The sequence below is a fragment of the Bombina bombina genome, chromosome 6 (assembly GCF_027579735.1).
Source record: "Bombina bombina isolate aBomBom1 chromosome 6, aBomBom1.pri, whole genome shotgun sequence".
Lineage (NCBI taxonomy): Eukaryota > Metazoa > Chordata > Amphibia > Anura > Bombinatoridae > Bombina > Bombina bombina.
The window spans coordinates 598,577,005-598,600,668 of record NC_069504.1 but is presented as its reverse complement, the minus strand read 5'-3'; the positions used below and the strand labels follow the sequence as shown (position 1 = coordinate 598,600,668).

General features: G+C 38.0%; 1 protein-coding gene across 1 annotated transcript in view; it reads right to left on the bottom strand.

The window, feature by feature from the left end:
- Positions 1–19,404, bottom strand: part of PCSK6 (proprotein convertase subtilisin/kexin type 6) — a 742,641-nt gene extending 723,237 nt beyond the window's left edge. Inside the window, exon 1 of the mRNA XM_053717589.1 lies at positions 19,145–19,404. Within this exon, the coding sequence (XP_053573564.1) occupies positions 19,145–19,306 (162 nt within the window). The 5' untranslated portion in view covers positions 19,307–19,404. The remainder of the gene's footprint in view (positions 1–19,144) is intronic.
- Positions 19,405–23,664: the final 4,260 nt, after the last annotated feature.

Sequence of the window (23,664 nt, the reverse complement as noted above, 5' to 3'; positions counted from 1 at the left end):
CTATCAATATTGAAGTCCTTTACATCATCTCTATGTTCTGTAATGCGGGAGCGTAATTCTCTAAATGTTTTGCCCACATAAAAATATTTACACGAGCAATAGAGAAGATATAGGACTCCTTTTGTGGAGCAATTGATGAATGATTTGATTTTGTATGTGACTCCTGTATTTGTGCTAAAGGTCTTAGTTTTCTGCATGAATTGACAGCAGACACAGTGATTACAGGGGGAACTACCAACTATCTTTTGAGCGTTACGTTCTAAACAATTACATGTAGGAACTTTGTTAAATTCGCTCTTAACAAGGAGATCTTTCAAATTGCTAGGTCTCCTTGCTGTCATTAGGGGATAGTCTCCCACATGTTGGTGCAATGTAGAATCATTAGTCAGCAAATGCCAGTTATTTAAAATGTTTTTAACTTTACTCCAGTGGGCATTATATTTAGTGATAAATCTGATTTTAGTGTCTTCCACATTCTCACTTTTGGTTTTCTTTTGATACAACAGATCTTTTCTTTGATGCTGAGATGCTCTGTAGAGTGCTCTTTTTACGCATCTTTTAGAATAGCCTCTCTCCAAAAAGCAAGTCGCCATATCTTTGGCCTGTTTAAAGGTTTGATCTCTAGAGCAAATTCTGCGTAGCCGCAGAAATTGCCCATAGGGAATACCCCTCTTAAGATTTTCAGGATGGTGACTCGTTCCCAAGAGCAGGCTATTTGTTGCAGTCGGTTTTCGGAACACTTCTGTTTCAATTTTACCTTAGTTCTTACTAATTTTTAAGTCCAAAAAATTAATAGTACTAGAATCATAACTACACGTCAAAAAGATATTTAGATTATTATTATTCAGGAGGGAAACAAATTTAAGTAGATCCTCCTCACTGCCATCCCATAGCAGGAGGATATCATCCACATATCTAATCCAGAGGGCTACATGCGCCTCAACTATGTCAGAATGTTCGCCAAAAACAATTTGATCTTCCCATCCACCAAGATGTAAACAAGCATAAGTTGGGGCGCATGTAGCCCCCATTGCTGTCCCTTGTTTTGGTTTGTAATATTTGCCATCAAAGATGAAAATATTTTCCAGAACAAATTTCAAAAGTTCACTTACAAATTTAGAATGTTTTCCATAGCCCACTCCTCTTGTGTTCAGAAATTTTTCACAAGTTGCAATTAAAATAGAGTGGGGAATGGAAGAATACAAAGATTCAACATCCAACGAGACCAAAATGGTCTTGTCAGTGACATTGATCCCATCAAGTTTCTTGATCACATCTGTTGAATCTTGAACAAAGGTACGTAAGTCATTTACAAATGGCTGCAAAAACCTATCAATATAGTTACTTATTCCTTCAGTGGGGCCCCCCATCCCAGAAATGATGGGGCGTCCCGGTGGATTTTTAATGGATTTATGTAACTTTGGTATCCAGTAGAAGACTGGTGTTCTTGGTTTATGACTATATAAAAAAACAAATTCTTGACTTGTAATCAAATTATTTCTACGTGCTTCATTCAATAGAAAAAGTTCATTATGGGATTTATGAAATTCTTCAAAAGAAGATTTGACATATTGAGTTTCATCAAGCAGTTGCCGCATTGCTTCTTTAATGTAGTATTCTTGAGTAAGAACAACAACATTACCCCCCTTGTCGGACAGTTTTATGACCAATTCCTGATGATTAATCAGTTCTTTAAGGGCTCTTCGTTCAGATTCAGTAAGATTATCATTGACAATCTTTGTAGTTTGAACTTGTGTCAATTCTTGAGAAACATTTTGAACAAAAACCGAAATATTAGGAATGGAGGAAAAAGAGGGCATGTAGGTGGATTTTTTCTTTAAATCTGTTTTAGGGAGAATATCTGTGATTTCATTACTCTGTTCATAGAGGAGAGTTTCTAGACAATCCAAAGTATCCCTCTCTTTTCTACAAGCCAGATCTATTTGGATTTTTGGTGTCATGATCTTTTTTAAAGAAAGTTTTCTCGCAAAGAGATGTAAATCCTTGGTGACTTCAAATAAATCTAGACTGTTAGAAGGGCAGAAGCTAAGTCCCTTTTCCAATACTTTTATATGTTCACGATTTAGGGGGAATGAGGAAAGGTTGACAATACCCATTTTGTGAGAATAGGTAAAGTTAAATCCCTTTATCTAGGGCACCACTAGAAAACTAATCTTCTACAGATATAACACATCGGATTGCAAAATATAGAAACATTAAAAGATAAGCTTAACCTGAATTACAGTAAGAGGATAAAACAAAACAAAATAACCTTTGAGCATAAATTCAGTGTGTACCACTGTCTCGTCTGTTGACAGCGTGAACACAACTTTATATGTAACATAATATAGAATATATAGACCTTGGTAGACCTACTACTAACCAGGTAAAGCGAGCAATAATTGTCGCTCTATAATGAGCAGGTAATAAAAACACATCTGTACAGTTATTTAGTACCCAATTAGTCCCTGATGTTCATGTTATCTGAGGTATGAAGTAGATAATCCGTTCCATTATCCAATTACGGGATAACTTGGGTACAGTTTCAGGTTGTAGATCTCACTTAACCCACTCCAACTCTCTATTCTTTTTAAGGAGCTCTCCTTCAACTGAGTAACTTTTTCTCCATGTGGCAAAAAAACATAGTGAGGGAGCAGGGCTTCCACATGGCACTGAGGGATATAAACCCCGTAGACAAAGTCTTGTATTGCAATCGAGCTTTACCTGCCAGCATTGACAAGGACCCTGGAAAGAGATAAGACGCATCTCTAGACAAAGTGAATTGGTTCTGAGATCAAAAGCCAGCCACGGTCTCATTGAACAGCAAGACATCTTTCCTTCTTAGGGCCTCTCGGGTACTCACGTCCTCAGTGTTGCAGCCCACATCTACAAATGAATGTATGGTCGGTTCGTCCGGGGCATTGTTGCCCATCAGTCAGGCTGTAGTGCATCGCTTGTACTGTAGTTGTCCTGAGAGATTGAGCCTGTAAGTCCACATTGTATTTCATGTGTAAATTACATTGCGGCAAATAGGTGGCTCGGATCAGCAAAGAGTTGTTCCTCAAATCTCCGCAACACATTCTCTATAGCAAACGGTAGGCTCTGCATTATTGTATGAGTACAGAGATTGTTGTTATTTCCAATAAAACAGATCCACCACTATTTAATAAAGGGTAAGTCTTATCTGAGAGAGTCAGTTCAGCTCTTACAGCTGTTGGACCTGGTGTACCAGGAAACTGGGGGGTAGACAGAGTCCCAGGCCGTGAGTAGGCCTCCACTGCGCACTATCTATTCCGGTATGCCTGGCTGGAGTTTGAGACAAAGAGTGCAAAATTTCAATCTTTGCATATTATCTTACATATAGCACTTGGTATAAACTTGAATGGCGGTTCTCATGGGTGATAAGCAGCAGGTTTAGCAACTCCATATCACAGCCGTTTCTATAAAGCAGCATCTTGGTCGTCTTTTTTTTTTTATAGTTGCGGTTCCTGTACACAGATGTTAAGTCAACTCCTTAACCGAACATTAAAGCTAGAAGGAAATCATGATTTGTTGAAAATGAAGTGAGTTTAGCTGAAATACCAGGATGTGTGGCTATTGGAGTTATGGATTTTTAAAGCTGTTTAAAAACTAGTAAGTGATAGACAGTAGCAACATGCCCCACAGTGTGCTGCACCAAAGAACTTCTGTAAACTTGAGTGGGATAATGAAATCAGAAAGCACAGGTAAGTTAAGAGATAAAAAAAGAAAAACTACCAACAGCTTGTCATCCAACTTTGCAATAATGTAACTATGATAAAAAAATATTATTGATGTTCTAATATCACTAGAACATAATCACTTAAGATGGTGGTGACCTGGTGAGGGAGGGATCAAGAGGTGGGAGGTGTCAGGTGGGAAGGTAAGCTCTACACTACTGCTAAAATTAACATTACAAGCTGCATGATTAACCCCTTCACTACCTGGATTAAAAGTGTGGTGCGCAGCTGCAATTAGCGGTCTTCAAATTACGCAAAGCCATATATGTCTACTATTTCTGAACAAAGGAGATCCCACATAAGTTTTTACAACGATTTGTGTTATGATTGTACACAGTATGTAAATAATTTCAGTGAGAATATGTTTGTGAAAAAAGTCAATTTTTTTTATTTTTTTTTTAATATGATCCAATTTAATGGCAAAATGGTGGTATAAAATATACCAAAATGGGCCTAGATTAATACCCTGAGTTGTTCACTTAAAGGGACAGTCAACACCAGAATTTTTGTTGTTTAAAAAGATAGATAATCCCTTTATTACCCATTCCCCAGTTTTGCAAAACCAACACAGTTATATTAATACACTTTTTACTGCTGTGACTATCTTGTATCTAAGCATCTTCTGACCGCCCCTAATCACATGACTTAGTTATTATCTATTGACTTGCAGTTTAGCCAATTAGTGCAGTGTCTGCCACAACTCACGGGCGTGATCACAATGCTATCTATATGGTTTACCTGAACTACTCTCCCCTGCTGTGAAAAGCAAATACAAAAGCATGTGATTAGAGGCGGCCTTCAAGGGCTTAGAAATTATCATATGAGCCTTTCTAGGTTTGCTCTCAACTAGAATACCAAGAGAACAAAGCAAAATTGTTGATAAAAGTAAATTGGAAAGTTGTTTAAAATTACATGCCCTATTTGAAAAATAAAAGTTTTTTTTGGCCTTGACTGTCCCTTTAAACAGAATTTTTATTTTTTATTTAGAGTGATAGCAAAAATGCTAAACATTCTCCATTACTTTGGGCAAGCCCTTCTCTGAAATCCCCAGTACTGAAGGTGTTAAAGTCATTACCTGTACATGACTTTTTGCAAAAGGCTTTTTACTTTTAGCAAATAGACAATTGTTTAAGTCACATTTTCATTCTGTTGAAGTGAGCAGGTAACCAAAAAGGCCATTGATGTAATGACGGCAGAAACAACTTGTGTAGTGTAGGTCTTACACCATGGTAAATTGTAGTTCCTTTCTATAAGTAAAAACTAGTTGAGAGAAGTGGCAAATCAATAAGCAGGGAAGAGCAGAAATAGTTAAGTACCATTAGGTTCTTTATCAGGAGGAAGTGAGAAGTCTGGGTGTTGACGATTTGTGTTAAAGTGAGCTTAGCATATTAACATATTTTACAAGTGTTAAACAAGGTTTCTTTAATTATTTTTTATTTTTTAAAGAAAAACAACTCTTGCCACCACCATCCATATACACACACGCTTCTCTATCTCTCAAGAGACCACTGTACAATTATCAGTTTCTCTAGGTTTACTATTTATAGGTATGCATTTGATTAAAATGAACATTTTTGTTTTATTTTATAAACTACTGACATTTCTCCCAAATGCCAAACATTGTCATTTAGAGCATTTGTTTTGCAGAAAATGAAAACTGATCTAAATAACAAAATATAAAAAATGTATGCATGCCTGATAAATTTCTTTCCGGATAGGGTTAGTACACAACATCAATTACTAGTGGGATATCACTCCTGACCAGTAGGAGGCGGCAAAGAGCACCACAGCAAAGCTGTCAAGTATCACTCCCCTATCCATAATACCTAGTCATTCGACCAAAGGGAAATGGAAAAAGCAACAACACAAAGGAGTAGAGGTGGGGTAAATAACAGTCTTAAATTTAAGGGTGGGGTCAAGGACTCACCATATCCATAAAGAAAGAAAATTTATCAGGTAAGCATAAATTTTGTTTTCTTTCCTAAGATATAGTGAGTCCACAATGTCATCATATACTAGTGGGAACCAATACCCAAGCTAGAGGACACAGATGACTAGGGATGGAGAACAAGAGAGGCAGACAAACAGAAGGCTTGCAGAACCTCTCTCAAAAGAGGCCTCAGTCGAGGCAAAAGTATCAAATTTATAAAATTTTGAAAAAGTGTGCAGAGAGGACCAAGTTGCAGCCTTACAAATCTGTTCTACAAAAGCTTAATTTTTGAAAGCCTAAGACGAGCCAGCCCTTGTGGAATGAGTCGTAACGCTTAGGAGGCTGCTGTCCAGCAATCTCATAAGCAAAATGAATCCTACTTCAAAACCAAAAAGAAAGTAGCAGTAGCCTTCTGACCCTTACGCTTTCCCGAGAAACAAACAAAAAGGGTCGAAGACTGGCGAAAATCCTTAGTCGCCTGTAAATAGAATTTTAAAGCACGCACAACATCCAAGTTGTGCAGACGCTTCTTATGAGAAGGATTGGACAGAAAGAAAGAACAATTTCCTTATTAATATTTCAAACTGAAACCACCTTAGAAAGAAAACTCAACCTAGTATGCAGGACCACCTTATCCGCATGAAAGATAAGGTAAGGAGAATCATACTGCAAAGCCGAGAGTTCCGAAACTCTCCTCGCAAAAGAAATGGCAAAAAGAAACAAAACATTCCAAGATAATTTAATATCTATGGAATGCATTGGCTCAAACAGAGCCTTCTGCAAAACTTTAAGAACAAGGAGTAACCGACTTAAACCCAGGCCTGATTCTGACCAAGGCCTGACAAAAGGATTTAACATTTGGCACAACCGCCCAATGCTTATGCAACAGAATAGATTAAGCAGAAATCTGACCTTTCAGAGTACTGACTGACAACCCCTTATCCAGACCTTCCTGGAGAAAAGAAAATTTCTAGGAATCCTAACCCTATTCCAAAAGTAGCCATTCGATTCACACCAATAAAGGTATTTACACTATAACTTATGGTAAATTTTTCAAGTAACAGGCTTCCAAGCCTGGATCATGGTCTCAATGACCGATTCAGAAAAACCACACTTAGACAAAATTAAGCGTTCAATCTCCAAGCAGTCAGTTTCAGAAAACGAGATTTGGATGGAAGAAAGGACCCAGAGTTAGAAGGTTCTTCCTCAGAGGAGGTCTCCAAGGGGGCAGAGATGACATGTTCACTAGGTCTGCATACCATATCCTGCAAAGCCAGCCAGGCAGGAGCTATGATAATTACCAATGTTCTCTCCTGTTTGATACGAGCAATGACTCGTGGATGGAGAGCAAACGGAGAAAACAGATAAACTTGACAGAACCCCCCAAAGGAACCGCCAGAGCATCTATCAGAGCTGCCTGCGGATCTCTTGACCTTGAACCGTACCTTGGCATTCTGCCGAAACACCATCAGATCCAACTCCAGCACCCCCCCCCCCCAATTTGAGGGTTAAGCTGGAAAACACCTCCATAGAAGGAAACCCCATAATCCATAGAAGGATATGGTAATACATATAAGTTAATGACAGATGAATGCTGTCATAGCTTATATTGATATTTGGGCTAGTAACCTGGCTTGACACAAAACATAATATATAAAGCATACAACACTTTAGTGGGTCGATAGATATATGCAAACAAGTGTAGATACATACAGACATCTTTATGTTCCTGTTAGTTACTGTTAACCTGTTAACCCCTTTCCTGCTGTTCCCAATCCCTGCCCTTCCCATTGCTTTCCTAAAAAAATTTTTAATTTACATAAAAAAACAAAAAAAATCTGAAGGAACAGGGTGGGTGGTAATTGGGGTGGTGAAGTGGTAATTGGTAGAAATTAAAAAAAAAAAAAAAAAACGTTATGGATGCACGCTATTCAGCAGTAGAGGCTTATGCCATTCTTGCCGAAGATTCAGGGAGTGAAACCCTCTGTGCTCTGACAACACAACCCTTACAGCATCAAAGATAAAGCCCCTGAGAAATGATGCAGTTAATGCTAGTGCTCCCTGCCCTCCACCTAAAAGGAGGCATCGCACAAATGACTAAAATTCTCTACCCCCAAATTTAACTGCCCCAGAAATCCCTGAATTTACAGAGACTCCTGGCATCACAACTGATGTTTCAGTATGTGAGCCAATAAATCTCTTCAGAAAAAGCCGATTGTTGGCGAAACATGTTAGGGACGTTAGGGCATTGGTGAGGAGTCTTAGGAGCTCCTGTGTTTTTAGAAAGCCTAAGGCTACTTTATCATTACTGTAGTATAATTATCTTGAGTAGTCCTCTACGTACACCTTGTGATATTAACCGCAATCTACGGTAGCAACAAGTACTGGTATACTAGGATCGTGACCTATTCACTATATCCAACACATAAATTACTTATAATTTAATGTGCAAGAATTGGTTCTACTATATGCAAGCACCTCATATACACGTTTATTGGTGTAATTCAACCAATTAAGCGCATTAATATGAATTCATATAAAATTTACACAGCAACAGCATGCGGTACTAACGGTTGCCTAACGTTATCAATATTACCAGCAAGGACTTGCAGACTAGGATCACTATTCAATTGGCTGAAACTTAGCACACAAATATTTCACCACTGAATATAAACTGTTACATTCAAAACAAGCAGTTGGATTCACCTAGTCATAGTAATGTATATATGCCATTAACAAACTGATATTAACCTAGTGTATCCTTAAACCACACATTTACGGTGTCAGTCATGTTTGACTTGGGTCAGCCATAGTCCTTAGCAATTAGAGGTATTACAAAGTAATTGCCAGATAAATATTACGCTTTCCGCATATCATAACTGATAATTTTGACATCACTAACCTGGCTTTCATTACTCAGAGCAATAATGTGTATGTACTATACCCAACACAAAATTATTCATGACTGAATGTGCTAGGCTTGGCAGAATCTACTAAATACAAGTACCACATGTATACGCTATTTACTGATGTATTAAATTAACCCAGCAAATGCAGTTACACAATAAGTGATATGTAACGTTTGTCTAACGAGATCGATATCAATAGCAAGGACCTGCAGGCTAGGATTACTATCCAATTGGCTGAAATTTAACACATGAATATCTCACTACCTATTACAATAGGTTAAATTCAACTAGTGCTGCAACAACTAATCGTCATAATCGATAATAATCGATTATGAAAAGAGTTGTCAACGAATCTCATAATCTATTAATCGATTAGTTGGTTTGCAATTAGTTGGTCTGTGCACAACACCAGCTGCTTCACTCCATTGAACTCCTGCACATGGTATTGTGTTTTATGGTTATGTCCTTAGCCTAAAGGACGTCTACTTTTCACTTTTTCAGGACAGTATACGTTTACAACTACCCCTGGCTTATGTGCAACCCAGATATAATGGTCATCAGTTGGATTGTTTATATTAAATCTGGTGATGTGGAACTATGCTTTTCATGAGATTGATGGGAGTTATTTAAATTGATGTGCATTATTATCGTTTGCACAATTATTAGCATATTGCTTGCTTTTGCTGATTATATGTACTGTATAAATAAATGTGTAAGGCTTTGTCCTGTTATTGATATACAGTCCTTAGTGCTTCTGATTTTGTTTTTTATTGTTTTTTTATATTTTTAATAAATTGTGATAATATGTACCAGATTCAACCTTTAATAAGTATATATTCATTATTTTTAGAGCGGACTAGATATTTCCCCTAACCTTATAGCTGGTTATTTACCACTGCATATAGATATTCAAGATATTTTTATGTTAGAATGAAGTCAAGGGTTACTTTATTGAGAGGTCCCTTGCCAAGGTAGAAAACACTTAGCATTGGTGAAGAGCTAACAAAGATAAATATCCCACTTGGGTGAAATTGGCAAAACCCGACTTATACATCTCAACAGCCTTTTCTCTGCTGCAGGAAATATAGCTGCAAACAGAAAACCAGCCTTAGCCAGAAGCATGTGGACATGTTGAGATTTTTGCATTTCAATGCAAAGTTTCTGAAAGAGTGAATAACAGAATGTTATTAACAGTGATAGTCTAACTCTTTCTAGTTCTACCTTATTTCAAACCATTTGTGGTTTTGTTTTGTTTAATTATAAAACTGCTCTGCTGCTTAAAAATTGAACAAACAGTTGTGTTAATGTAAAGTTTTAGTCTGAAGTTTATATTTGTAACACTCATGTGGATTTTATTTAAAACAGAAAACTATTATTGATTCTTTTTTTATACGATTAGACGATCGAAAAAATAAATCGGCCGATTAATCGATTATGAAAATAAGTTAGTTGCAGCCCTAAATTCAACAAGAACAGTTGGATTTACTTAGCAATAGTTTTGTATACATATGCTACTGATATTAACTTAGTGCATTATCAACCACATATATGCATGGTGTCCAGTCACGCATTGCTTGTGTTTAACCTCAGCCGTTAGCAATTAGAGGTATTGAATATTAATGGCTAAATAGACATAACGTTTTTGGTATATCAGTATAACTGATAACAAACATCACTAATCTGGCTTACATTACTTAAAGCCTAAATGTATGTCTGATAAAGCTATTAGCTGCTTGTGTTATTCGAACAAGACTGCTATAAACAACGAAAGAATGTAGGTAAAGCACATAACTTTCAATACTAATATATTCACTCTTGCTAAAAATTACCAGCCAACTCAATTTATCTAGTCAGAGTGCTGCTTCCTTAGTATGTCTAATCATATAGTTATTAGTTACTTGTGATATTGTAACAAGATTGTTGCACACTTGTTACAGGTATTGTTAAAGTACTTACTTATAGACATACAAGTTCAAGTTTGACTTATAATCGAGGAGGCGCACACTGGGCACTAATAATACCAGTAAATACTCTAACAGTAGTCTCACAAATCACAAGGTGTTTACCACACATTGTTAAAGTGTAGTGTGTCTACCATTTTACTGTCACACATACTACATAAAAGTACCCAAGCGTGGTTTTAACTTTAATTTTCCTCATTTTATTAAACCACAGTAAGTTATTTTTTATACATTTTTGTGCTGTTCTTCCATTTGTTACTCAATACTATGTCATACCAAGTGTACTCTTATCTATATTACAACTTTTAGAGCTAAGCCCCTTGAGTGCTATATGTGTATTCTTTTAAGAGTTGGTTCTTTAACCTCTATTTACACCCTTTTACAGTTCAGATTTTAATACACAACACATTTATCCCTCTACATTGTACAAATGTATTTGTTTCAAGGGATTGGGGCCTTTAAACAAAGATCAGTAGTGCCATTGGAATACTCAACCACTAAAATTATCTCTCCCTGATTCTGACAGATACCATGTGTGAGCATATAGTTGCTTAAACAAATTTATATGCCAGCCAGCATCTGTCAGAGAATCCACAATCTCAGTATGTCAGAAAAGATACCTGGCACCCACTGACATTTCTGAGATTAAAATATTTGGGGGGGGGGGGGCGGAGCCAGCTACCGATCCGAGCAGACGCAGGTCCTGAGAGCTCCTGCTCTAATAACCTTTCAAATAGCTTTTAATAGCCCTAAAATAATATGTTCACATAGGAGACATAAGACTTTTCTACGGACAACAGCCGACCACACTTTAGAGCCTGATCTGTTTCCGTTTTGAGCTGGGAAGATGGACTCCATGATTATAGAGGCCTTTACTATGCTGAGCTCCCGCATGGATAAGCAGTTTAGCATGCTCTCACAGTGTATTTCCCTGGGATCGGAGACAATACCCGACATGCTTGAGATGGACTCTAATACTTTTCTCCCTCCGGTCGGAGGTACATACCAGCAGGACATAACAGCAGATCCGATTGTACTGGACCTTACCGCACTCTCCCAGCAGCCTATGGGCATTTGTGACCCCCCTGTGGCTTGTCTGGCTTCTGCTCTGGAGCGGCCGGCCGGGGCGGGAGCCGGAGTGGACGCAGCTACATTTGCCCTCACTCAGGAGTTCACTGATTTTAGGCACTCAAAGGCTATCTCCTCATCTCCAGAGGAGTCATTTAGCAGGGAGGGAGCCCGACGCTCAGACCGAGGGGCTGGAACTCACTTCCGGCCAGGAAAACAGCTTGGTAGTGCTCGCAACGGATCTACATACTTAATGTACTGCAAACAGCCCAGACCTAAGGATACATCAGGCCAGGACCTATGCGCTCTCATTACCTCCCAGAGCACTTGTTTACATCTTGCTCATTACGAGCATTCTCTGCACTCAGGATGGAACCCTGCAGTTAAGACACCCCTTGGTGATACCTATGAGCCCCAGGCTAGGATTTCAGACATATGCAATGCACAGGAGCTGCTGCAGAAGGGGATAGGCTAGCTTCTCCTATTCTCATATAGAGGCGCCATTTTGTCCGATTCTGGACTTGTCCTCCAGCCCTGCATGTTAGAAACTACCAATTTAAATGTCTATCTATAGCTTGCGAGCTAAAAATGTTATATGTTGTATGATTTGTAGTTAGCAGTTTATTTGTTGCCATTGTTTATATACTTTGGTTTATAGTAGTGTCCACTTTATAACTCGCGCAATCGTAGTAAGCTTTACCCTGTACTTATTAGTGTCTTAGATCTCATTCATATGTTTTGTAAAATGCAAAGGACACTAGACACTGAATATTTGCTCTACCTATGAGAGACTTGTTGTTATGTTTTATGTTTCTACACTTTTTCCTGTGACGCACAGTCTAAAATTCTACACTCGTTCACAGGCAGTGGCACCACTTTCTATCATTAAGCACATAGCTCATAGTGCTACCACACCCTTGCTGCCGAGCAGTGCATCTTTCTGCAAGCCACACAGTACACTTTGAATCTCCTATTTTATTCACCATACGCCTAGCACGATATTACATTAAAAGTAGGTCTACTTCAACCTTGTGCAGGTAGCCTCCCCACTATAAATAATGTCCCGGTTCAGTCTGACTTCTCCTGACTGTTAAGTCTTTAATTAGCTATCAAGGTTCCAGGGGAGATATAATCTAACTTTTTATACCCTTTTGAAATAGCTCTCTCCCCATGAGCAATAGAATTTGTGATTTGGGTGGCTTCACCTCACTGGTAGGCTAGCTTCATTAAGCTTTATCCTGTCACGCAGGATTTTCTATATATGGTTTGCTATCCCTTTCCCTACCTTTTTGGCACTCCCTTAAATTCAGTTTTGCCTCTTATTTTCATACTAACAGAACAGTATTGCTATCCTTACAGATGTTAGGAACTCACAAACTATAGTCCTCTAATAGAATAAGTGCAGGGAGTCAGTACAGGTTATTATGCTCACAACTATTTTATTTTAGCATGTCGCTGATTATAACTAAGTTCTTCCAGAGCTCATTCTAATATAGCAACAGATTATTATATCCTTTGTTTCAAAAAGGAAAGTATTTTACATCGCAGTGCTTTTTGATTGTACTAAGTTGCTGAGTCTATCTACTTATTTTGTGACTATATGTTTAGAAATAGTGTCAACTAGCCATCTATATCTCAGACAATACTTCAGTGAACTGAGTAATGTTTTTACATATGGCTCGCCCCGATCCACCATAGATTGCAGCATATACTAATAAATTCACTAAGCCTACTAATAAATTCACTGGAGTGCTGTATGGTATGAAACTGCCCCGTGTCCACCTGTACTCAGTGTCTAAGATTACCATCACCCTATGGGTACTTTAGCTGTGATGGCACTGATATATGATATGGTATCTACCTATGAACATCTCTCACTATACTATCTTAAAGGTTAAATTCGGTACTACTCACAACAACTGTATACTTTAATTACCTTCTACCCTAATATCACTACTGGCTCCGCCCCCTCCCCTTGTCCCAGCTAAAGTGGCTCCTGTCCGCTGAAATACCCTTACCCCATTATCCATATTGCCAACTCCCCCTCTTGCCTCTATCTCTTATCTATCTCCCAATGCAAAATGGGGACCATTGTTACTTTATTCAGATTATAAAAAAAAAAAAAAAAAAAAAAAAAGAGGTTCCATTTCACCCTATATAACAGCCCCTTGGACATTCTAAGTTATCTTACTTTAGACTATCATTCCCTCCTACTAGATATGTGGGGTAGGCTGGCCTGTCCTGTCACTGGATGGTGGGACTGCGGACTGCTTCATAAGCCCTGTAAGCATAATGTCCACGCTACTCTAATGATTTGCAGAATTTGTGACTAGAACTGTAATAGATTCACATCTCTACTGTGCCTTTATATTAAGTATGTATGCTTAATTGGAATTTTTGTTCATGGGTGTCTATCTTTATCGCTACATTTAACCTCAATAAAAAAATATTTTTAAAAAAAAAAAATATATTTTTGGGTCCTGGCTTTAGTAATGGGGATTGTGAAGAAACCCAGTATACATTCATACTGGAGCCAGAACCCCATCCTGGCTACCCCTCTTTTTCCAGGGATTATGAAGAGGGATAGATATGAACAGCTGCTCCAGAAATGACCCCCCGCATGACAGGTTATAAAATAAGTCTTTTCATGTCCCAAAAAATTAAAGTTTACATCCCTGGCCAGGACATTTGCATTATTGAGTCCCGCATGAAATTTAAGGGGAGATTGCTTTTCAAGCAATATATACCATCCAAGAGGTCCCGCTATGTTGTAAAATTTTATAAAACTGAATGCAGCACTGAGATTACCGAGGCATTTCGCATCTACCAGGGTAAAGATAGCCACTTAGATTCACCTGGCTGTCCAGATTCAGTTGGCACAAGTGGGAAAATTGTGTGGGATCTCCTACTAAACAAAAGGTTTCCCCCAGAAAGCGGACATATGGAAAGAAAAGTATGGGCTCAACGTCAGCTTTACACCACAATGAGCTACTGGCTCTTCGGTACACTGATAAAAATAAAAATGATGATGTGTACATGCTCTCCCCAATGCACGATGAAGCTACAGTGCCAGTGTCTGAAGGGAAGATCTGCACAGATCCTAAAGCCAAAGTGCATTGTGGAATACAACAAAAACAGAGGGAGGTAGATTTAGCTGACCGGTGCCTGCAGCCATATCTAATTCAAAGACAGGCAAGAACCTGGTACAAAAAAAGTAGCCTTTTACATTATGCAGATCGCAGTGTATAATGCATATGAGCTCTACAAAAAAGCAGGCACAGGGAAACCTTATACTTTTTTTGAATTTTTGATAAATGTAACATCTGATATTTTGTTTAACCAGACCTCTAATCCTCCCACAGTTCATTCTGAAAATGTCCAGCGACTCTGCAGCAGGCATTTTCCCATTGGGATCTTCCCCACTGTCTGCAAAAGAACACCCCAGAAAAAAATGCAGAGTTCTGCTATAAAAAAGGAGTGAGGAAGGATTCTAGTTACCATTGCCCTGACTGCCCCTCTCTACCTGGCCTCTGTATCACTAATTGCTTTTGAATATATCACACAGAGTTAAACTTTTTGAAAGCAATCTGTATGTGTTCCTAATTTTTTTTATTTTTCTGTATTCCTAACTTAATGGATCCCCTGACCTTGTCCTGCCCCTTTATATGTTAAGCCCATCCACTGTAAGGCCATGATAAGTTAACTATATAAAACAACTAAAATACTTCTTTTAGAATATCCTGAATTATCCACTTTTGCAAATGTTATGTCATGAGTGGGGTAATTTTCATTCCTGGGCTGCCATATTATCTCAAAGGCAACATAGATCAAGAAAATAAATGCCAAATTTCCATGTAAATGGGCAAATCCCATATTGGGCCCTGTAACTTTCTGAAACCCCATAAAACCTGTGCATGGGGGTATTGCTGTACTCATGGGACATCACTGAACACAAATATGAGCTTATTATAGCAGTAAAACATAAAGATGATTATCCAAATAGCAAAAATGGCAGTGTGTGTATGTATGTATGTATGTATGTATGTATGTGTGTGTAAAAAGCAAATAAAAATATATGACCACTAAATTTGACCAGGTGCTGTGACTAAGTGACTACAATAAAAAAGACTAAACAGTACTTTTTTGAATACCCTGGGTTGTCTACTTTTGAAAATGTTATACCATGATGGGGTAGTTTTCATTCCTGGGCTGCCATACTGTCTCAAATGCCACATGCTCAGCATAACCTCACACACGAACTAGGGATGGGTGAAAGTGCAATTTGCTTGGTAGAACGAATAATCTTGAGAACATTAGTTTTGGACAATTGAATGTTAAGAAGTGTGCTTGCACACATTTGTCTCTCGTGATTGGCTAACTAGATGTGTTCATCAAGCTGCCAGTAGTGCAATGCTGTTCCTTCAGCAAAGGATAACAAGAGAATGAAGCAAATTTGGCAATAGAAGTAAATTGTAAAGTTGTTTAAAATTGTATGTTTTATCCAAATCATGCAAGATAATGTTGTGGTCCCTTTAACAAACACTATTCAGAAGTTCAATAGTATATGTGGTAGGGAATTTAGTAAATTGATACAAATATATATCTATTCAAAATGTTTTATTTTGAATATTGCATAATTTGAATATTACATTTGCATTGAGAGCATTAGAAATAAGATTACAAAAATATTGATTTGAATTCCTCTAATTCAAATTATGCATAATTCAATTTGAATTATGCAATATTCGAGTTATAAAAACTATTACATTTAAAGACAGCATTTGAAATACTGTTACATTAAACAAATGTTAGAATGTTGTAAAAACATTCCAAATTTAATACGAACAAGTTAAAATAAGTTTCATTTTCTGAATGTTGTAAAACATTCGCCCATTCCTAAAAGGAACCATTTCTTCTGCTAAACGTGTGTAACAAATACACTCATATGCATTTCAGTTTTGACTATTATGTTCCATTAAAGGGGGATTCTGCCAAATTAGAAACTTGCAATATGTTTTTTTTTTTTTATTAAAAATTGTTAGGTTATCATTCAATGCAAAAATTATAATATAAGGAGCATAGGACCAACTACTGTGCACTTCACATACCAAAACAATGTTTCTTTAACAGGAAACAAGATCTGCAGACTTGCACAGCCATAGTGAATAATCACACTTTTTTTTTTAAACCAAGTACAGCTTCAGTTGGGGTGTTTGCACTTTGGTTTAATTATATTGAGTGCTTCAGTAAACAGACATTTTCCAGTACTTTACCAATTACTAAGAATTATAACCATAGATATCCTTGAGTGAACTCAAGGGTTGACCTGTCTAAACATAGAAGTGTTTTAATCATACTATAAATTTTACAAAGTTAACTGACTGGTTCAGGAGTGTTGATGAAAAATCATTCATTCCAACACAAATAGCACTGCAATAGGACCAGCAACACAAATTCTGTACCCAGAATACAAGATTATGTTATTCACTCTAACTGAACCAACCACGGCAAAACAGATCAGAATACAGAGTGACTGAAAAATCAACCTTTTTTAAATTAAATATTGATTGAACATAGGTTGCAGATTTTGGAGGTCCCAGATCTGACATTTCAGATAATTATGAAAGGCAAGTTAAAAGACTCCGCTCATATGCCGCCAGTTAAAAGCTATTCAACAAAAGTGAATTGGGAAATACAGGGATTAATGAGAAATGTGCACAAGCACTGAATTTAAAGTCTAAAATACCCATTGGCCCCCTTTATGAATCAATAAAATGTGTCCTTCTGAAGAGATATTGCTTTTTTTTTTTTATGTTCATTGTTGATAAAAAAATAATCTGAGAAGCATCTCTAGCAATTGAACAGTCAGAGGAGGATTTTGCTACCTGCTCCTTTTCAATCTGCGTTTGCATGGAGATATCAGAAACAAGTTGCAATTCTACTTTAAAAATTCCATTGAATGACCACATGCTGCTTTTCAAATAGAAGCTACTATTAATTAAAGTGTATGTAATCTTCCAACTGGCCAATTTCACACAGCAATGGATTAAATGGAGGAAAAAAAAAAAAAGTTCTTACTGAAATCAAAAAGGTATGGACCATAACATACAAGATGGAAAATGTTTGGATCTTAAAAAATGAAATTGGGAATCCTCTTATAGCACTAATTTTGACATCTAATGATAGCAGCACAGTTTCACCGTTACTGGTTAAATTGTGCACATTTATAGTAGTGGTGCATACAGAGCATGAATATGCAGAAAACACCATAAACAAAGCAAAAATAGCAGTTTCACAGGGAAGTCCAGGCAAACATATTTATGGTCTACAAAGGGTATATTTTAAGAACTAAATTATCAAACAAGTGACAGCAAAAGAGCTTCTAATTAATTTATTAAACACAGTAAGACAAGGAATAATATTTGCATCATACTCGCTCTTCAGTTGCTGAACAGCAAAATCTATAGTCATCTAAACAGTTTAACCCCTATTTAAAGAACTAGTAGCAAATATAGAATCTGTAATTTACTAGCACTGCAACAATAAGGAGCCAATATCACCATTGGTCAGGCAGAAAAATATATTTCTGTAACTTGTCACAATTAAGAAAGAAGTTTAGCATCATAACTGACTGTATGCACACATTTTCCTTTTTTTACAGAAACTGGTGTAAGTTTAGGAGCAAAAAAACAAAAACAAACAAAAAAAACCTACTAATGGCAATAATTGATCATTTTAATTTGCTAAAAGGGAATTAACATAAAAGGCACCAAAGAAAAATATGAAGTATGCTATTTTGATACATAGCAGCCCATGTCTAATGATAATACCTTATAATAGGTTACAGTCACATTATTACTACCAACGTGATAAGCCTGTGGTGCAGTAGACTAGGAGTGTGAGTGCAATTAAAAAGACTAGACGCCCAGTATGAACACCAATAAAATATTAACCATCAAAGCACCAAGTGACAACCATGCATTTTAAAATAGAATGGTGCTGTCCACAAATAAACCAGAAATCAGTATTATTTCTAGCAATATAACTTGTGCGGAGGAAGCAAGGGCAGATATTTTATCACTGGCCACTACTGGAGGTCAAATCAATGAATTTATATAGTATATTTGGAACAACAAGCAAGATACAATTCCAAGTTTATGTGTGGTTAAAGTAAACATACAACTTGTGTATTCTCCTCCTAAGTAAATGGGTAGTATTAAAATGATTACATCTATTCTAGAATTAACATAACCCTAATACTTGTGTGCAATTTCAAATCCCAGCATACAATATACATAGCAATACAAGTATATCAGGACCATCCGTACTGTAAATACCATGCTACAAATTAAACGTTACGAGAAATATGCATAGTGTAGAGTGCGTTACACGCACCAAATACATTCTGCACCTAACTAAACCTAAATTATGTCCACCTTATATTATACAGTAAAGTGTAAAAGTGTTCAGCATCAACAAGCCAGTATACGTAGTAGTGATTCATACGCTAGTGCCTACCTGCCCCAAGTTCAGGTATCCGTATTTGCCTGCCAGTTCCGCTGCCACCTCGGGTCCCCCTGATACACGGACAGCCCAGTGGTTTGAATAGATGGTACGAGGGTTGGGTGCCAGACACACAGGCAGTAAAAAGATCAGTAGCTGTGCAGGATAGGTGAGCATCTTGTAGCCAGCGAAGGGTGTAGGAAGAGCACGAGGAATCTGCTGCCCAGTGACAGGGCGCTCGGGGCGAATAAATCGCAACCAACTTCCCAGCTCAGTACATCTGCTGCTTGCTGCGCTTTTCCAGCTGCTATTTGTCAACTCTTGAACCAATCAGAAGTGGATTTTGAGCCCAACCTGCCGGGAATGAGTGGGATGGGTGGGACCTGCAGTCAAAGAGGCTGAGTTGACTTGGAACGAGACGTGCGTAATGTATGGCGGGCGTGGCCATTAAAGGTACAATTGCTAACAGAGGGCGTGGCCCTATTGTATGGGCGTGGTTAAGCAAACAAATTGTTTTGTTTGAACTTGTGAGGCGTGAATATCTAATAAGTCAACTCAAAAACATGCAAGAGATTCTTTGAAATGGTAAGAACATTTTTACCTGATATAATATACTATATTTAAATAAAACTGTTATATGGTCTATAGTTATTTACCAATAAGAGTATATGCTAATTGTAAAAATACATAATGTAATAGTTTATGTGGGTAATGTCTTTTTTAAGTTTTTGTGTCAGAAATTATGATTTTATGTCTTTCAAATTCTGTGATTTTTGGCATTTTGAACAGAATTATGGGATTGAAAGTTGGTCTTATTAGCAAGCTTCCAATGATTTAAAGGGACAGTATACACCAGAATTGTTATTGTTTTAAAAGATAGATAATCCCTTTATTACCCATTCCCCAGTTTTGCATAACCAACACTGTTATATTAATACACTTTTTACCTCTGTGATTACCTTGTATCTAAGCCTCTGCAGACTGCCCCCTTATCTCAGTGCTTTTGACAGACATGCAGTTTAGTCAATCAGTGCAGACTCCTAAATAACTCCACAGGAGTGAGCACAGTGTTATCTATATGACACACATGAACTGGAACTGTTTAACTGTAAAAAAAACTTTCAAAATCCTCTGAGCTAAGGGGCGGTTTTCATCGGTTTAGAAATCAGTTTGAGCCTAGCTAGGCTTAGCTTTTCAAAAATACCACCAAGGGAACAAAGCAAATTTAATGATAAAAGTCAATTGGAAAGTTGTTTAAAATTGCATGCCCTATCTGAATCATGAAAGGTTTTTTTGGACTTGACTGTCCCTTTAAAGTCATACCACCAGGGGTCAAGTCCAGCGGGAATGCATGGGAATGGAGTTCCTGCACTATTTTTGCAGGAAAAACTAAGATCCCTCTGGACACAGAACAGAAACGCTTCAGTTAACACTATTGCTGCTGATGGGAGTAGTTGGAGCAGAGTCTGGTTAGAGGGATAGTGAGATCCTCTAGAAATGGGCATTAACCCTTCCTACGATACACTAAATGCAAGCCTGTCAGCATTCCAGCTGTGTGATCACCCCGCACTTTGTGGAATACATGGTGCTTACATTTCTATCTGGCTTGCTTTGGGGTTATTTAGCTTCCTCGGCAGAAATAGGACTATTGCACCTTAAGTGGGTGACAAAAGAGAAGTCTGGAGTTGCTGTCAGACACAGAGGTATCAGCCCACCCTGGAAAGAGAGGGGAGGAAGGAGGGTGTGAGGAACTGAAGCTACGCTGGCTATGCACCTTGTGAGTTAAAGTATGAATACACTGGATCTTGACATTAAACAGGAGTTCATGTGAGTCTATTTTAGTTATTTTAAAGTTGTTTTAAAAAAAGTTCAGTGTTTTACTAAAGAAAAAATGTGCTCATCAAGCAGGGAACAGTCATGTCCTTTCAGCTTTCTGCGTTCTCTCTGATTGGAATTCCTTTTAGTTCTTCCAGAGATAGCTGGGATAAGGTTTGCAAGGGAAATACATGTGTACACACAAAGGAAAATAGTCCATGCAATTAAATGTGTTTGTGAGACATCTTGAAGAAGGATAAGCACAATTAGTTTATTTTATACACCAATAGTATGTGCAGTCTGTTTATCTATGTTGGTGTCTGTATATCTATCAATTTATGGTCAGAAAGCCAGACCTGTCTGCTGCCTTTGACACTGTTGACCATCCCCTCTTCCTACAGACTCTCATCTCCCTTGCGCTCTGTGACATTGACCTTTCCCGGATCCACTCTTATCTCTCTAATAGGTCCTTTTCTGTCTCATTTGCTGGCGACTCCTCCTCTCCATTGCCTCTGTCTGTTGGAGTACCTCAAGGCTCTGTTCTAGGCCATCTACTCTTCTCTATTTATACTTCCTCACAGGGTAAACTTATCAGTAGCTATGGCTTCAACTATCACCTCTATGCTGATGATGCTCAGATCTACCTATCCACCCCTGCACTCTCTCCTTCTGTCCTTTCCCACATCAGCGACTGCTTATCTGGCATTTCTTCCTGGATGGCCTCTCACCACCTAAAAATCAACATGTCCAAGAATGAGATTCTTCTAATCCCCCCATCTAATTCTACTCCAGTTTCTAACTTTACTATCACTGTTGGTGACACCACTATCTCCCCATCACCCCGAGTCTGCTGCCTAGATGTTACACTTGACTCCAATCTGTCCTTCATACCCCACATCCAATCACTCTCTTCATCCTGTCGCAACCACCTACACAATGTCTCCAAAATTCGTCCTTTTCTGAGTGCTGAAACTACTAAACAGCTAATCCATTCCCTAGTAATTTCCTGGCTTGACTACTGTAACAACCTACTAACTGGCCTTCCTCTCTCCTGCCTCTCCCCCCTTCAATCCATCCTAAATGCCTCTGCTAGGCTAATCCACCTCTCCCGACGCTCTGTATCTGCTGCACCTCTCTGTGACCCTTCATTGGCTCCCCATTATAAAAATTCTCACTCTGACCTACAAAGCCCTCACCAATGCAGCCCCCCCACCTGTTCTCACTCATCAACAAATATACTCCAGCCTGTCCCCTAAAATCCAACAACTATCTACTCATTTTAAAGGTTATATGTTTTTTTTTTGTTTTTTTTTTAAATTTTCAAAAGAGCTTTATTTTGATAAACAATGCATACACGGCATAAAATAATTGTGCACATAGTACATCGAAACTGTTACAGTAAAATGCTTTGTCACAATAGTCCGTTGTACAAACTGTATAAAGGTGTGAGGGATGCTTATAAATATTCATTTCAACATTTGAAGACACCTTTCAAGTTTAGTGTATGTCCCAATTGATCCCAAGTTTCTTACTATGTAGACCACTCTTGGGTCTGTAACAGATACTCATGTGAACAATATTGGGAATATATGGTAATGGGGGGGAGAACTAGGGGTAAGGGAAACAAACAATTTAAATATACAATTTTTAGGATAAAAATCTGTGAGAAACAGAGAGTGATCATCCATCTGGGGTCAAGTAAACATACACAGCGTGAACTGGATATACATAGCGTGCAGCAAGAGCATTACATTAGCGGTTGTAAACATAAGACATTTAATGTATCCCGCAAGTCGCAGTTTATGCATATCAGGTTACTCTCTTCACTACAGTGTATTTCTCAGGAAACCCAAATTACAGTTATACAGACCTCGCATGGGCCTATGATCATATTCATATATAAATCATATAAGGTGCATATGTGTACAAAGTTTGACTCAATAGGGGGATCAGAGGAAGAGAGAGAAGAGCGAGGGGTCTAATAGGTCCAATTAAAGTGGTTCACTCCCAACTTCGGCTGAGACTGATCGCCCACAGCCTATATTTGACTGTAAGACTGAGCAACTGAAAGATGGCAGTTAGTGTTTAATGTGAACTAGTTTGAGGGTATACACACAGAGCACAAGTCACAATACTGGGTATACTAGAGGGTATATTATTCTATTTAGGGCTATAAAACAGGGCAGTGGTAAGCATCCTCAGGGTATTTACGCTGCCATCAACATAGTTCATCTAACTACATGTTAATATCACTGTCAGGCTGTTAGGCAAATACTTACATATAGGTATTTAAGTCTATGGGGCCCTTATCTGCACCAATCTTAAGCGTGTTAAAACAAGCCAATATACCAAGCTGATCATGTTTTTAAACCAACATTACTGTGCATTGTATAAAGCTTGCAAAGACGTTGTTTACAATCATAACAGACATACAAACAGAGTTAAACTAAGAACAGTGTTGAACTTTGAACTCATCTCTTAAATTAACATATGTAGCCTTTAACAACATATTTTGATCACCTCGCCAAAAAAATTATTCTGACCGGTGGTTGCCCTAATCAGCCACTGTGCCAGGTGGCCGAGGCACATTCACCTACAGTTACAGTTAACCCCCTGTGTCCAGCTGGCCATAATAGACGATAGTGGTATGTGCATACATGGGGCAATTGCCAAGCCAGCACGGCCAGAGTACAGAAATATATTTCCTGATAGTGTTTTGT